The sequence below is a fragment of the Saccopteryx leptura genome, chromosome 7, assembly GCF_036850995.1.
Source record: "Saccopteryx leptura isolate mSacLep1 chromosome 7, mSacLep1_pri_phased_curated, whole genome shotgun sequence".
In the NCBI taxonomy this organism is placed as follows: Eukaryota; Metazoa; Chordata; class Mammalia; order Chiroptera; family Emballonuridae; genus Saccopteryx; species Saccopteryx leptura.
Genome location: NC_089509.1, coordinates 113,207,519 through 113,224,428, shown reverse-complemented (window position 1 = coordinate 113,224,428; position 16,910 = coordinate 113,207,519). Strand labels below are relative to the sequence as shown.

Genomic DNA, 16,910 nt, shown 5'->3' with positions numbered 1-16,910 from the left:
GGCAGGGACCTCAGCATGGCTGGGCGGAACAGCGACAGTGGAGACGGCAAGTGCAGCTTCATGGAGACTCCGTGGTTGTGCGACAGGAGGTGGGATGTCACACGGAGGCGCCACCCTGGGAAAGGGATGTTACCGTAATCCCCATGTATAAGAAACACATTTTTTGGAAAAATTTGGGGTCTAAAAACTGGGTGCCTCTTATACAGTGGTTGTAGATGTTTTTATTATTTCTCCCTTAATAAATGTGAGACAATTGTACCAGGGGGTAGAGCCCTTCCCCTACACCTCATCCAGTTTCTAACAGGTGAGTGTTTGCAACGACACTGTTTTGCACCCAGGGGACTATCAGCATTCTGCCTGTAACCAGCTGGCTAGACAGTGGGCCAGCTCAGAACTCCATGCTTCGCGCTGGCTTGCTAAGACCCTTATGTGAACTTGGGTTCCCTGAAAGCAAAGTCTGAGATAAAGTCTCCCGAGTACGTGCTTTACTGTGAGAATGTCTCAGGAGGAAGGGGGCGCTGTGGGGGAAGCTAAGCAGGGACGTGGTCACAGTGGAGACCGCTCTCGCCCGGTCCCCCGGGGCTCAGGAACAGGAATCACCCCACATGGCTGGGTCAACCTTGGGACCCTAAGGCCAAAGGGCTGCAACTTCCAGGTGACTCTGGCCCCGTTTGGCCTAAAGCAACACACTGGGGAGAGGTAGACTCGGAGTGGAACTCGCAGCAGCTGGGGTCCGGGTGGGGGTGGGGTGGGGTCGGGGTGGGGGTGGGGTGGGGTCGGGGTGGGGGTGGGGGTGGGGGTGGGGTGGGGGTCGGGGTGGGGGTGGGGTGGGGGAGGGGTAGAACTCCCGGAAGCAGGGTTTCAGGGTGGCAGCTGGAGCGGAACTCACAGCAGCTGGGGTCGGGGTCGGGGTCGGGGTGGGGGTGGGGGTCGGGGTGGGGGTGGGGTGGGGGTGGGGGTGGAGTAGAACTCCCGGAAGCAGGTTTCCAGGGTGGCAGCCCGAGCAGAACTCGCAGCAGCTGGGGTCGGGGTCGGGGTGGGGGTGGGGGTGGGGGTGGAGTCGGGGTCGGGGTGGGGTGGGGGTCGGGGTCGGGGTCGGGGTCGGGGTGGGGTGGGGGTGGGGTGGGGGTGGGGTCGGGGTCGGGGTGGGGGTCGGGGTGGGGGTGGGGGTGGGGTGGGGTGGGGGTGGGGGTGGGGTCGGGGTGGGGGTGGGGTAGAACTCCCGGAAGCAGGGTTCCAGGGTGGCAGCCGCATCCGCTACTGCAGTGAGCTGTTCTGACTTGTTTCCTCAACAGCGAAGACTTCTCTGAAATTCTTCTTGAATTCCTCCTCTATTAGGTTTGAGTCATACTGGAAAAATAGATGAAATTAATGACACCTGTTGTGTCATTAGACACCTTGCAATGAAAAATGATCAGGACTCTTGAATTAAACACCTCAGTTATATTAACTAGGTTTGGTTTAAACACTCATGCAGCTAAGAATAGCATGTTTTTTCCCCCTAAGAGCATGATGATTACCTCTTCTTGACTAGACAGAATGGGAAATCAGTCCTACGCGTGAGGGCTCTTCCTCATTAGATTCGGGTTGTTTCTCTTAGAGTTTGAAAAGCGATGTGAAGTCTTTGTAACAATCGTGGGTTACACGTGTCTGACTACAGCCAGCGCTCTGCCTGCACGTTGGCACCTCCCTCTGTTGCCCTGTGGTGGCCCCTGTTAACTGGATGCCCACTTACATGCAAAGGACTCTGGAGTTGGGACCTTGTGAGAGAGCTGGACTGAGTACATTTGGGGAGAGAAAAGGACAACATTACTTTAGGACGTGGTCTTCTCCTAGGTTTGGAGCGGGTAGGATACGACAGTTCTCAGTGGCACCTGTCGCCTTTTCCGAGGGGAATGAGCTCCCAGGGGCCCGGGGTTCTGGGCTCAGGGACACCTTCTGGCTGCTACGCTCCCTGGTGAGCGTGACTCCTGAATTCTAAAAGGGTTCACTCACTTCCTGCGCCCTTGCTTGTACAGGCTCGTCACAGATGAGGGAAACTAAACTTTCCCGCAGCAGGAACGAGGGCAGAGCGACTCAGTGGAAAGGAATGAGACGGAAGCAGGGAGCCGCTTACCCTCTGAGAAGCACTGGCGTTCTGAAGGATGGGGTTCATGGCCAGCACAAACGCCCCCACCTTGGTGTAATCTCCGCCAGTTAGTTTCTTCTTGATTTCGTCCAACCTCCTAAGGTTCTCTAGGCACTTAGAAGCCATTTCATTCTGGTGAGAATCATACCAATGGTGGAATTACTGACAGAGTCCGGTGTCTGCCTTCTGTGGATTCCCATCCAGTCCAGCAGGAGTACCGGGTGAAGATCACGAGCCCCTCCCCTGGGCTTCAGATCACAAATCCCACAGGTGCCCGTGTCGGGGCAGGTAACGCCATGGCGGCCCGTAATCATGGTTTGTTATTGTTACTCACATAGTTTTCATGTGGAATGTTCTCGTGAACATCACTCTCTAAACGGCAGTAGACTGTTAAGAGGAGAAACGCACATTTCTGCAAAAGGAGGAGGCTGTGAATGAGAAGCAGCTTGGAGAGAAGGAGGCCCTAATCGCGCCCAGACACATTCAGGACCACTCCAGTCTTCTGGAAGTTTCCCCAAAGTGGTATTGCTCTTGGACACTAACATGTAGTGGCTGAGTTCTTTCTCCAAACAGGTTTGGTGAGTCGTCAGCTGGTGGAAGTGTGGTCAGGAGAGCGGACACCCTTTGGACCCCCCCCCCACCGCCCACCTCACCCTGTGACAGGTGAATTCTCACATGTGACCGCCCACCTCACCCTGTGACAGGTGAATTCTTGCATGTGACCCGAGAGGAGGAGGCGTGGGGTTCAGACCCAACTCACCAGCTGCTCCGCAGGCTGCACCGGCCTCGCCAGGACCTCCGACTCCTTGTGACGCTCCTGACTTCTTGCAGAATTTTTTATCATGCAGAAGGTACAAGTCCAACAGGACCTGGAAAACCCCAGGATCAGCCTCCATTCCTATGGCTGCCACTGTCCTCCTTTCAGGAGGGGCCGACGGGCACAGCGGGGATGAAGGGGACACCCCCAGGGTCGGCATGGCTCTCATGGGGTAACCCCTCTTTGTTAGAGGGTGGCTGTAGCAGATTAGTGAGGGGACGTGGTGTCGGGGTGCCTGGCGGCTCTCCTTTCCCTGTCTGAGCTGCTGGGAGAATGTGGAGCCCTGCCCACCCGACCCGAGTGTCCGAGGCGGGGCTCTAAGCCCTGGGGGCTCGGGCCTCCACTGGTCTGTGGAGAACATGGTAAAAATGAGGGCACCGGGCTGTGTCTCCTGCCTTGTCGGAATAAGCTCAGAACACAGAGACCTGGCATCACCACTCCTGTGAACAACAGTCCTTGCTGGGAAAGTTCTAGAAAGTATAGTATCAGGATGTGGGGAAAGTGCTCAGCCACCAGCCTCAGCCTCCCAGAGGAGAGAGGGGAGCATTGTCCCCTCCTGCTGGCAGCATCTTGGCACAGTCTGGATCGTACTGCCGGACCCCACCTCCATCCCAGTTATTTCCCATCAGGACACACCCAGCAGCTCTGCGGGGGTGGGGGTGGGGGTGGAGAGGGCGTGTGCATGACCCGAGGAAGGATCCCTGCATCTCACAGACCTGTTAGTTTCCACAGCTGGGATGTGACAGTTCCCATGAAAAAACTCGTGACAGGCATTGCAGAAGTAGAGTATTCCTCCATCCAGGCAGATCTTGCATTTGTGTGAGTTTTCCTGCCAGAAGGTAAAACAACACCCATGTCCCCAGTGAGACCCCAAGGCCAGCGCTGGGGAATCTAGACTCCCTGCCTTTGTGCGAACCGGCCCGGACACGCACGTGCTTCTCCCTGAGCTGTGAGCCCACTGCAGCGAGTGGAGGCGTCAGGAAAAGAATTCTTGGTCTGCAGTGAAGCTCGGAGGAAGAATCTGTGTGCCCAGAAGAGTTTTCCCTATAAAACCACAGATTCTAACACAGACAGACGGCAGCAGAACAGGATAATAATTTCTATAGACACGTGAATCATTTTATTACCTTGCAGATAAAACAAGGTCCTGTAAAAAAGCACTCATTCCAGCTGACTACCAGACAATGACCCAAGTGACTCACGAAAAGGTTGTATATTGAGACGTTAATAAGGCGGAATAAACTTAGAAACACTGCAGCCTCTAGTCTTGGCTGTCGGCTCCCCATGAGTTCAAGGACTGGAAGGAAGTCCTGAACTGTGGATTCTGTGCCTGGAGGGTCCCTGGACCTGTGACAGTGACTTTGGGGTGGAATGACCATGGGCACAGATGACCAGGAGATGACAAGGAGGATGACGCTCTGTGGCTCTGGGAGCTGGGAAGAGGCCCCGTGACTCAATTTGGCGTGTAAGATACGGAGGCACTGGTTCTAAATGGCCAGGGAGTGTGGCCGTTGCTGTGCTCTATTAACAGAACAGGGAGAGGCCTCCTTAACCATCGGATACTGGGTTTTTTACCAGTCTCGATATGTGGCCTTTCACTGGATTTAATTTTATTTGGAGAAGAGTTGGTAGTATTTGCATTCAAGTATTGTGGAGTAACTCTTACTCATTAAACTCAAATAAGTTCATAGAGCCGACATGAAGATATACTGTACTGCATCCTGTACAGGCACATGTGTATTCATGACACAGAACTAGCCTGTGACTGACCCCTGTGTCAGTCAAGAAAATGAGGTGTGAGGGGACAATATTAGCGCTCAGTATTAAGTGCTGCTCTGACATCCAGTAGACCAGAGAGGGCTTCGAACAGCCTATCGCATGTCCCCCTCCCCACGCTGGGCCCCTGAATAAACCATGCTCCTTGTAAGGGATCACGGTAATCCTGCTGATCTGGAACTTCCAGTTTCAGTTCCCTGTCAGCCATGGAAACACTGGCACAAGCCAGCCACAACCTCCCAAAGCACCAGGGGCCACACCACCCTCCACGACCTCTGCTTGTTCACTCTGTCCCTGAAGGCCCTGCCCTCCTCCGTGGTCCAGGAGTGTATGTGGCTAATAAACACATGTCAATCTGTCTGTCCAGTAACAGATGATATTACTTGCCATCCCAAAACTGTCCGACATGTCTCCCTCATGACCAAGGTAAAGAAGAAATGATTAAAACAGAAAACCACTTTGTTCCTTTTTTAAATGAAAATCAGCATTTCTCTATGAATCAGGAACTATCAAGAATTATATTTAGCCTGACCAGGCGGTGGCGCAGTGGATAGTGCGTCGGACTGGGATACGGAGGAACCAGGTTCGACCCCGAGGTCGCCAGCTTGAGCAAGGCTCATCTGGTTTGAGCAAAGCTCACCAGCTTGGACCCAAGGTCGCTGGCTTGAGCAAGGAGTTACTTGGTCTGCTGAAGGCCCACGGTCAAGGCACATATGAGAAAGCAATCAATGAACAACTAAAGTGCCACAACGAAAAACTGATGATTGATGCTTTTCATCTCTCTTCGTTCCTGTCTGTCTGTCCCTATCTATCCCTCTTTCTGACTCTCTCTCTGTCTCTGTAAAAAAAAAAAAAAAAAAAAAAGAACTATATTTACCTTTGGTTGCTTTCCTGGCTCAGCCTTGTGAGAGATTCCGGACAGTTTGAGAACAACTGGGAGGAGTTCTATCCCACAGAGAAACATCCTGACTATTCCATGGTCTATTGGAGAAGTCCCTACACTCCTGTGACCATCTGGGGTGACACAAACGAGATTGGCTTGGGGACTGACCCACCACTGATGAGTGCTGGGATTGAAGGCAATGGGCCATTGAGGCCAGGAGGTGGCAGGGATGACAGCGTCCTCCTTTCTCTGCTGTCCGCAAACACGTGTGGTCTGTGCCATCGTTCTCCTGGGTCCACTCCTCTGGCCTCACTGCTGTGTCTTTCCTATCCTATCCTATCCTATCCTTTCCTTTCCTATCCTATCCTATCCTATCCTATCCTATCCTATCCTATCCTATCCTACCCTGCCCTTTCCTATCCTATCCTATCCTATCCTATCCTATCCTATCCTATCTTACCCTACCCTATCCTATCCTATCCTATCCTATCCTACCCTATCCTATCTTATCCTACCCTACCCTACCCTAGCCTACCCTACCCTACCCTATCCTATCCTACCCTATCCTATCCTATCCTATCCTATCCTATCCTATCCTATCCTATCCTTTCCTTTCCTATCCTATCCTATCCTATCCTATCCTATCCTATCCTATCCTATCCTATCCTACCCTATCCTACCCTTTCCTATCCTATCCTATCCTATCCTATCCTATCCTATCCTATCCCGTCCTATCCTATCCTATCCTATCCTATCCTATCCTATCCTATCCTATCCTACCCTTTCCTATCCTATCCTATCCTATCCTACCCTATCCTATCCTATCCTATCCTATCCTATCCTATCCTATCCTATCCTATCCTATCCTATCCTATCCTATCCCGTCCTCCTCCTCCTCCACATCTGCACAGAGCCCCTCTGTTTCCATCTTTGGCCATCCTGTATGCCCCAGATGACCAGGGCACTCTCAGAGCTGCAGTTACGTAGCTATGTCTCCGGCTCCCAGGTGTCCAGCCCGTCTTCTGCCTCTGTGTCCACCCCTACACTCACCCAGCATCTCCGCCTGGGCCTCTAAAGCTCAGCCCGAACCCATCCCGTCAGAACTCCACGCGTTCTCCTGCCCCCCTTCCCACCGCATGTTCTTTCTTGGTGCTTGCATTTTATAAAGCATACTCCTTCCACCACAAACTGAGACTCCATCCTGGTCTAGAGTCCCACTGTGTCCCCAATCCAATTCACCCCCACTCAGTCATTTGAAAGCTTCCTTTGTTAAGTCCATTGTCCCTGTAGGGTCCGCTGCATACGGGGACGCTGAAACCCTAATGAATGGTTTCACCGTAATTCATAAAGAAAAGTGGTGGGTTTCTCAAAGTCTGTGTTATATCACTGTTAACAACACCCAAAGATCGGAAATGTTCTTCTTGAAGCAAATGAACAGAGTGATTTGAAACACAGCTATGTTCTTTCTCTTAGGGTAGAAAGGAATAAAGATGAAAAGTCACGTCGAGTTATTTTGAGTATTATTTTTGGTTTTGGGTGAAAATTCTTGTTTTGGCAGAATCAGATTTTGATTGTTTCTTTTTCTTTTAAAAATACCCATATATGAGAAAGTGCAAGCTCCCAGGGACATCTTGCCAATAGCTCTCATTCAGTGTTCTGGAGGATCTCAAAGCACATCCCTACTGTGAACTGAGACTGCTCTAGAAAACAGGCCTGGGCCATTTTCCTTCTCCTCACTGTAGGAACACACAGATGATCATCATCGTTCTCCAGAACGTGTGACTATTTTCCCAGAAGGACAAGAACATAACAAATGTAACCAATGCATAAGAATCTTACACCCCTAAAACCTTCAATCAAGACAAAGCCCTTATCTCTTTGTCTGTTTGTTTCTTAGCTTGGCTGCACATTTGAATTGTTTGAGGAGTGCATGTAAAATAATAAAGTCCTGGTCTCGATGTCAGAGAGTCAGAATCAATTGGTCTGGGTGGGGAATAGGCATTGGCATTCTCCTTCAGTCACAGAGCGAGCAAATTGTGTATCAGAATCATCTGGAGACAACTGAACAATTCTGATGTCCAAGTCATACTTCAGACTGATTTAATAGATATTGTGTCTAGGGTGGGATTCAGCCAATGTTATTTTTCAGAGGTCTTCACGTGATTCCAGGGTGCCACCTATGTTGAGCTTTAGCCTGAGCAAGTGCGGTTATTAAAACGCATGAGGGTACTAGAAGGCAATGTTGAATTGGCCTGTAATGTCTGTCCCAAGAAAGATTCTGAACATGGGTGAGGGTGCTCTTACTGGAACTGCGGCCCTCTCCTGCCTAAGGACTCTTGGCCATTGGTAGTATGGCGTGACCACCTGGGTCTCCGTGCATCATTCGGGGTTCTGGGAACCATGCAAGTGTCTCAGAGGAGAACTCGACCACCTTCTGCAGCTCTTCTAGGGCGCTGCCATGAAGATAAAATGAATCCAAGGTCTTTCATCCTGCAATTCTCCCTCCAGGAGGTTACCCTCCTCTCCCTTCCATTCAAGTCCGAAGGTGGCACCTGCCTGACTTCACAGGAAACTGACTACTGGGTATACACTTCATTGCTTCTGTACATTTAATAAATGACTTGGCCTCTTTCCTCTGAGGCAGCCTTAGCTTTTATCTCCATGCGGGGTAGAGAAGCCATAGACAAGTGTGATCTACTGGAAAGTGGCCTGGGACATGGACACGTCACTGCCTGCCTCTCTGGGTAGCCTGGAATTCCCTGCTCCCCATTAGTTATTCTTCCCTGGTAGGCAATGCAGTTGAAACAATCCTTTCAGTCAGAGATATTCTTTCAACCTTTTTTTATGGACACTGGGCCTTTAGCGTGCACTCAATAATTATACGTAAAATGAGTAAATAAATGAGTATTGTTTCACTTAGGAAAAGAGATTACTTGGGCTCTCCTTAGAAATTATTATCACACAACAAATGACCGTTCTGGCTGAGTATATCAGATTATTTGACAACACAGTAGCTGTTACCGGAAAGAATAAGTGGCCCTCGTCAGGAGACAGAGACCTGTCATATAGAGTGCCACGTGCGATGCTGAAGTTTTCAGAAGCCAGGAGGCTTTATCAAGAAGACACGATTTGGGAGGTACGGAGGACCTACAAAGGTGGTGATGGGCCCTGAGATCTGCCCCTGTGGGTCACTTGTTCTTGATCAAGGAGACACAAAATATGAAAGATTTGAACCTGTTGCAGCAAAGGGGTGTGTCCACTGATAAGGATAGAACCTGTTGGTGGGTAGTTGCTACTCTTTTTAGGTGATTTACACTGAGTAATTTTAGACACACGGAGAATAGTAGAGACATTGCTCTTTAAAGTAGTCACTGAACAGGTGAAACAATCATTTCTCTGCAGTAAACCCAGTGGGTGAAATGTCCCAAAGGGCTGCTAGTTCAAAAGACCTAGATCATTAGACAACATAAAGGCCTGGACCACACATTTCCAGTGGAAGGTGAACCTGGTGACCAGCTATGTGTCGCCTATTTTGGAAGTTTGTGCAAGTGCTGTATGGCCATTTCTACCTGAAGTGTATAAGGATGGCACTTCTCACCTTCCCCTCCTGCTCAGGGTCTCATTCATACCCAATCTTGAAAAAAATACCACCTGGTCCTGAATCTACACTGCACATTGTGTATATGTTTGTTGCCTTCACAGCCTTCTTCTATTGAAGGAGAAGTCACTTTTGTAAATAGAAAGAAGCCTGCACAGCCCTGCGGTGGAGCCAAAGGGCTGTCATCGAACTGAACAGTTTTCCAGGTCAGCCCCTCGTGTGAGATGCACCCATCTTCCAAGAGCTCCAATCCCGACAGCACCCTCCACATGAAAAGCATGCCACTCATTTCTGATTGAGAAAGAATTCTGTTTGCTGGTATGTATATCTGATTGAAGGCTGAAAGAGATTATAAAAAATTCTGAAAAGAAGTATACTGTTTTTTTTTTACCTATCTTATAAAATAGTATTGGTTCCACATATGTCCCAAGATAGACTGTCTACAAGACCTGGTTCATTTGGACAATGGTGAGTAAAGTTTGACACCATCAGATTTCATTAAAGTTAGAAAATATCTATAGTAACCTTATAAGAAAAATCTGGGATTGAGTTGAGTATGACCCTGTAACCTTATTAAGAAACATATTTAGCCTGACCTGGGGTGGCACAGTGGATAAAGAGTCTACCTGGAACACTGAGGTCACCAGTTCGAAACCCTGGGCTTTCTTGGTCAAGCCACATATGGGAGTTGATGCTTCCATCTTCTCTCTTATTCTGTCTCTGTCCCTCTCCTCTCTAAAATGAATAAATAAATAAATAAAAAGAAACATATTTATTCTGACCTGTGGTGGCGCAGTGGATAAAGCATTGACCTGGAATGCTGAGGTCACCGGTTCGAAATCCTGGGCTTGCCCGGTCAAGGCACATATGGGAGTCGCTGCTTCCTGCTCCTCCCTACTTCTCTCTCTCTCTTTCTTTCCCTCCTCTCTCTCTCAAAATGAATAAATAAAATCTAAAAAAAACCCATATTTATGTATTGCATAATCATGTTTGTTTTTACAGTCTTAACACTCTTACCACATTCGCATCTATAGCTAAAACTCACCTACGAGATCTATTTTGATGGCTTTTTATTATACCCCTCTGAAATGGTGTACCATTCACAGGTGACCTTGCATACAACCTAATGCTCAGTGTGGCAACTCTGAAGGCACATGTAAAATTAATAAATAAATAAAGTAATTAAATAACGTCAGGGGAGAGGAGAAGAGGAAACAATGTTAATTGTACAACAGAGAAAACATAGAAAAGATGTTAAATCCATTATGTAGTAAGAACTTGTTTAAAGTAATGATCACCTTTTTTTCCCGGCCCTTTTGTCCTGGAGGTTCAAGTAGAGTTTTGTCCTGAAAGATAAAAAGATCCAAACATATGGTTACTCTGAGTTTCTGTTTTCTGAGTCTGGCATTCTAACCTCTTCCCAAATATGTCTACTTAGATGTCCCACTTTCAGACCAAGGTGTCTAAATGTCTCCCTCTCCTCACCTGTTCTTCTAGAAATCAATGGTAGCTGGAAAAGCACGTAAGAACCTTTTCCTTTTTTTTTTTCGTGTTCTTATTTCCCTAAGTTTTAAGAGCTTTCCCTTCACCATCTCTTTGAGGCCTCTCACCTCCTTTCCATTCTCACCAGTGCCACTCAGACTTGGAGTCCTCACCCCAGGACCATTCAGCCAACACACACGTGTCCCCAGTGGTGGGATTCAAATCATTTGACAACCAGTTCTCTGCCCTAATGACTGTTTTAAGTGTAAAAAAATGATATACTGAAAGGTAGTTTATTATTTCATACATCTAATACTTAAATAAGAACAATAAAAGAGGTACACAAACCTAGATTAGGTTATAAAGAAGAGTTTTTTAAAAAAAATATTTTATTTATTGATTTTTTAGAGAGAGAGGAGTGAGAGAGAGAGACAGAGAGAGAGAGAGAAGGGGGAGGAGCAGGAAGCTTCGACTCCCATATGTGCCTTGACCCGGCAAGCCCAAGGTTTCGAACCGGCAACCTCAGTGTTACAGGTCGACGCTTTATCCCACTGTGCCATCACAGGTCAGGCCGAAGAGTTTTAAAATATTAATGAAAAAATATTAAATAATACCTGACAGAAAACAATAAAACTGCTCTTTAAGATATTTCCATAGTATTTCTTGACCAGGGAACACCAGCGCACTCACAGTACCTAGAGGAAATGTTGGGCGCAACACAAAGCTGAAACAAATGACAGCTTGTCATCCTGGTTGTCTGGCACTTTTTCTTTTTACGTTATATGTTTGTTTACTGAAGTAAGAAACTCAAGGGAATTAAAACATAGTAGTTCATCAAAGGCATAATGAGTTTTATGAAATGAATAAATAACTATTACAAGCATCATTCTGTCAAATTTTTTTTCACCTATGGATGGAATGAACACTATTATGGATGCTTAGGATACACTGACGCGCAGGTGAACGTTAAAAAAGAGTAAGGAACGTCAATGTGTGATTTCCACATTGGGCAGCTGCCCAGGCGCCCACCGTAGAGAACCCTGATGACAAGTGCCATTTTAACTGCCGGTTCGCTGAATTCAACAAAAAATTGGGTATTGGTTCTGCGAACCAGTGCGAACCGGTTGAATCCCACCACTGCCTATCCCACATCTACAGGATGTCAGATACTCTGGACAATGTTGAGCCCACAAACATGGACAAATCCTAGGTGAGTCGAGATACAAGGAGAATGCATGAAAGGATAAGAATAAAACAGTGAGAGAAGGGCCTTAATAGAGGATTCAAGGGGTCCAGGGATGGGTGACGGGGCAGGTCAGTCAGGGAACATTCAGAGAGGGGTGACATCTGAACTGAACACAATAGGTTGACTGTAGGTTTGTTGGGCTGAAAGACTGTGGAGTCATTTCAAAGGCCCATGGCTATATGAGATACTATTTGTTTTAAATGTCATTTCACAGCTCAGGAGACTCTCTGCTTCTTCACTGTCTATGTTATGAGTTTAAACTCCTTACCCTGGCATTAAATCTCTCCACAAACAACCCCACTTGATGGACTATCCTATATTACACACCATCGTTCACCTCACCCCACAGAACTACGCTAACACTGGTTCTGGTTTTCATGCCTTTCTTTCTCTGGAGTGTCTTCTGCCCACTGGTTGACTGTGGACTGTCTCTCTCAGTGCACAGAGTCGTCTGCAAGCACCGCGTCGGAATGACTTCCCCCTCCTGCGCCTGCGCCTGCGCCCACAGAGCCCCTGGGACAGAGCGGGAGCTGCCTGTGCTGAGCTATGAGGGTGGACACCTCTCCCGGGGGAAGGACAACATCAGGAGCCTCCGGGCTCTGGTCATAATGCAGCCTATATTCGGTGAGCTCACAGTGACCTTATCTTTGAGTACAACCGGAAGTCACATCTCCGCCTCCGTCACTCACGTACCTTTATCAGGCATCCTAGGGTTTTCCCACCACAGCGTACACTCTGCTTCCAATTACTTGATTTTCCACGGCCTCCTTTAATTTCAAATTCCCTGGGGGTGAACTGGTTTCCATCATCGCTTCTTATACATGTTGTTCTGGCTCCTGTAAGACCGGGGTAAGGTGATCCTGAAACCTCTTTGTCCTCAGAGCTCTGACGTTGGCCTTTCAGCACATTGGACCTGAGCCCGCCCACCTTGGGCTCAGAGTCTGGCCTCCCCTGTCAGATGTCAGAACCCCCCAAACCAGCCTGTAGGGCCCCTCCAGGAGAGTCCCTGCTTGAGATTGAAATCTCAAGTGGGGGGCCTTGCTGCTCACAATGGAACGAGTCCCTTCCAGTTTAAGGACATTATTGAGAAGGTATTTTCCCACCCCTGAATCATGGGTAGCTGACATTAAAATAATGTGAAGTACTATTCACTGGAAAATGTAACGTACACATAAAAGATAGTCATATACTTAAAACATCATTCTTTAGAGAAAAAGAAGTCAGAGCCTTGACCGTAGGGAGCGTCGTCTCGGAGCGCCGAGGTTGCCGGGGTGTGGTCAGGGCCCACGCAGGAGCAGCTCTGTGTTCCTGTTTCTCTCTCCATGCCTCTCGCCAATACCAACCCCCTCCCCCACATCAGATATAATAGGGTACTGCATGCACTAGGATGGCTGTTATAAAAAGGACAGACAATAACAGGAGTTGGTGAGAATGCACAGAAATTTTTTTTTTTTTTCCCTGAAGCTGGAAACTGGGAGGCAGTCAGACAGATTCCTGCATGCGCCCACCAGGATCCACCCGGCATGCTCACCAGGGGGCGATGCTCTGCCCATCTGGGGCGTCGCTCTGTCGCAACCAGAGCCACTCTAGCGTCTGAGGCAGAGGCCACAGAGCCATCCTCAGCGCCTGGGCCATCTTTTGCTCCAATGGAGCCTCGGCTGCGGGAGGGGAAGAGAGAGACAGAGAGGAAGGAGAGGGGGAGGGGTGGAGAAGCAGATGGGCGCCTCTCCTGTGTGTCCTGGCCGGGAATCGAACCTGGGACTTCTGCATGCCAGGCCGACGCTCTACCACTGAGCCAACCGGCCAGGGCAAGAATGCACAGAAATTGGAACCCGCAGATTTTGCTGCTGGGAATATGAACTGGTTCAGTACTGTGGAAAATAGTCTGGTTTTTCCTCCGTAGGTTAAACATGGAATTACCATATAATCCTACAATTCCACTCCAGAGACTAAACCAAGAAGAATTTTAAAAATATGTTCACAAAGAAACTTCACACAATACAAACATTATTCACGATAGCTAAGAGTAAGAAAACCCAAATTGATAGGTAAATGAAATATTGTATGTCCATGCCACGGACTATTGTGTTATTCAACAAAAGAAGAAATGAAGTATATATAGTACATGAGCCTTGAAGACAGGCTGAGTGACAGACCCAGTCACAGAACAGCACGTGTTATGCGAGTCAATTGGTGTGAAATGCTTAAAATAGGCCAATTTACAGATCAGAAAACAGATCGGTGGTAGCTTCAGGCTGGGCAATGGGCATTGGCTACTGAGAGACATAATGTTTCCTAGAGTGGAGGACAAGATGCTCTAAAACTAGATTGTGATGACGGTTGTATTATCTTGTGAATAAACAAAACAAAACAAACAAAAAACTCAACAGTAATTTCTACACTTTAAACGGTAGATTGTATATGTGAGTTTGGTCTTTACTGAGACCAAACTGTTTTAAAAATAGTTATGATGCAACCATTTATATGATTTGGTGTTCACGTAACCATATTAAGAATAATCTCACCTGATCAGGGTGGTATAATAATCTCACCTGATCAGGGGTGGTATAATAATCTCACCTGATCAGGGTGGTATAATAATCTCACCTGATCAGGGTGGTATAATAATCTCACCTGGTCAGGGGTGGGCTTCGACCTCGGATGCTGAGGTCCCAGGTTTGAAACCCTGAGGTCACCGGCTTGAGTGCAGGCTCGCCGGCTTGAGCATGGGATCCTAGACAAGACTCCATGGTCGTTGGCTTGAGCCCAAAGTTTGTTGGCTTGAAGCCCACAGTTTCTGGCTTGAGCAAGGGGTCACTGGCTCAGCTGGAGCCCTCCACCTTCCAGTCGAGACACTTATGAGAAGCAATCAATAAGCAACTAAAGTGCCGCAACTACAAGTTGATGGTTCTCATCTCTCTCCCTTCCTGTCTTTTTGTCTGTCTCTTACACACACACAAAAATAATCTGATATGATATTCACAATAATAAAAAATTATTGCAAAGTTGTATAATTTAAAAATCAAAGCCCTGGCCAGTTGGCTCGGCGGTAGAGCATTGGCCCAACGTGTGGAAGTCCTGGGTTTGATTCCCGATCACGGCACACAGGAGAAGCAACCATCTGCTTCTTCACTCCTTACCCCTTCTCTATCTCTCTCTCTTCCCCTCTCGTAGCCACTGCTAGAAAGGTTTGAGCAAGACTGGCCCCGGGCACTGAGGATGGCTCCGTAGCGTTGGCCTCAGGTGCTAGAACAGTTTGGTTGCCAAGCAATGAAGCTGCGGCCCAGCGGGGCAGAGCATCGCCTGGTAGGGGCTAGCCAGGTGGATCCCGGTAGGGACACATATAGAAATCTGTCTCTGCCTCCCTGACTCTCACTTAATAAAAGAAATTAAAAATAATAAAAATAAAAATCACAAAATATTTTATATTCATTATATAAATTAACTTTCAAAATCACATCATGAGGTGGGTTTTTAATTATCCATTTCTTAGATGAGAAGTTCCAGGCTCAGAAAGGTCCCATTCTTTACTCAGTCACTCTAGGTTGGGTTGAGGCGGGGACTCCGGCTTTCTGCTTTCAAATTCTGTGATCTTCTCACTACATCAAACCCCCTGTCCTGGTGACGATGACCCAGAAGGGCTATAAGATATGAGGATGGACCCTGACGGCCTCCTCCCTGTTATATCTGATTCAAAGAGAAATATGCAACATTTTCCACCCCTAGACTGATGTTTCTGCTCTTCTCTTTGGTGTTCGGGCATTCTCATGGACCCTTGCACATGGGAGTGAGCACTTAACACGCATTATTTCTTAAAGGATAAAAACATCATCTTAGGGATCCCTGCCTCCTTCACTCAATCCACACGGGGGGGGGGGGCTGCGATTCCTTGAATAATGGGTAATTCGCATGGGTCATTCACTACTTCTTGTGATTCCTTCACATAGGGGTTGCAAATTAAATAGATCTTGAAACCTACCTCGTTCCAATTTTCTCTTAATTAACATCCCCTTCATCTCGCCACAGACCACAGGAAGTATTTCGTTTTCATAATTCACACTCTCATCTGTTTGCTCTCTGGCCCCTGAAAGAGAAGATTCTTCATTCAGCCTCATTTTTCAATTGCACACATACAACTTCCTCCCATGTTGAGGTTGTTTCTATAAAGACACGGGGGTACTTAGGAAACATTATTTCACAAATCTCCAGCATTTCAAAATCTTTCTTTTAGGAGCATTTTTGATACATAACCAGAGTGTCCACTTTTACCCTCAAAGCCCACACAATCAGCATGCTTTACCAGGGACACCAGGCACCAATGAAACTGCCTTAGCTCCCAGTCCAGGGAGCCCCCTGACTCTGACAGGACAACGGGACACACGGCTGCTGTCGGGTTTGTGCTATTTCCTTGCAGGGAGGCAGCTGCAGACAAAGTCAGAGACTGTCCGCTGTCTCCCTGAGCTCTGACTCTGGGTGCAGAGAGGACAATGATGGGGTAACCTAATGGAGACGGGGTCTGCCTGCTACTGTGTTCTCTGCTTCGCCTCATTTATCCCCACATCTGAAAGAGGTGCTCAGAAAGCTCTAGAACAATCTGCCTGGCTGACTGGACCATGTGCAGTCCAACAAGGGTGTGCCCTTTTACCAGAAACTACACCCAATGACTGATTACACTGGGGAACAAACTTTTTGTTGCATCCACAAAAACACTTGTTCTTACCTAATTCGAGTGTGCTGATCTCAAATCTGACATTAGTTTTTCTCTTAAGCTACAGTTTTTTTTGAAATTCAAGATTTTATGTTTTTATCTTATTGTAAAATTTTCAACATTTAGTTTAACATAATGAAGTAGATGTCTTCTTGGGCATCATCTTTGTGAAAATATAATTATATAATGCACTAAAAGATATGATTGCATCAGAATTTGTCTACAATTTCAAAATAGAACATATTAAAGCACTTATTTTAATAATAAAATTT

General features: G+C 47.6%; 1 protein-coding gene across 3 annotated transcripts in view; it reads right to left on the bottom strand.

The window, feature by feature from the left end:
- Positions 1-1,195: 1,195 nt before the first annotated feature.
- Positions 1,196-16,910, bottom strand: part of LOC136378403 (nuclear body protein SP140-like protein) — a 52,559-nt gene continuing 36,844 nt past the window's right edge. For all 3 annotated transcript variants that reach the window (XM_066345299.1, XM_066345300.1, XM_066345301.1), the window contains 8 exons: positions 15,910-16,014; positions 12,624-12,766; positions 10,501-10,548; positions 3,662-3,774; positions 2,889-2,997; positions 2,463-2,540; positions 2,117-2,260; positions 1,196-1,350 (listed from right to left, as the gene is read on the bottom strand). In XM_066345299.1, the coding sequence (XP_066201396.1) occupies positions 1,258-1,350; positions 2,117-2,260; positions 2,463-2,540; positions 2,889-2,997; positions 3,662-3,774; positions 10,501-10,548; positions 12,624-12,766; positions 15,910-16,014 (833 nt within the window). In that variant the 3' untranslated portion in view covers positions 1,196-1,257. The remainder of the gene's footprint in view (positions 1,351-2,116; positions 2,261-2,462; positions 2,541-2,888; positions 2,998-3,661; positions 3,775-10,500; positions 10,549-12,623; positions 12,767-15,909; positions 16,015-16,910) is intronic.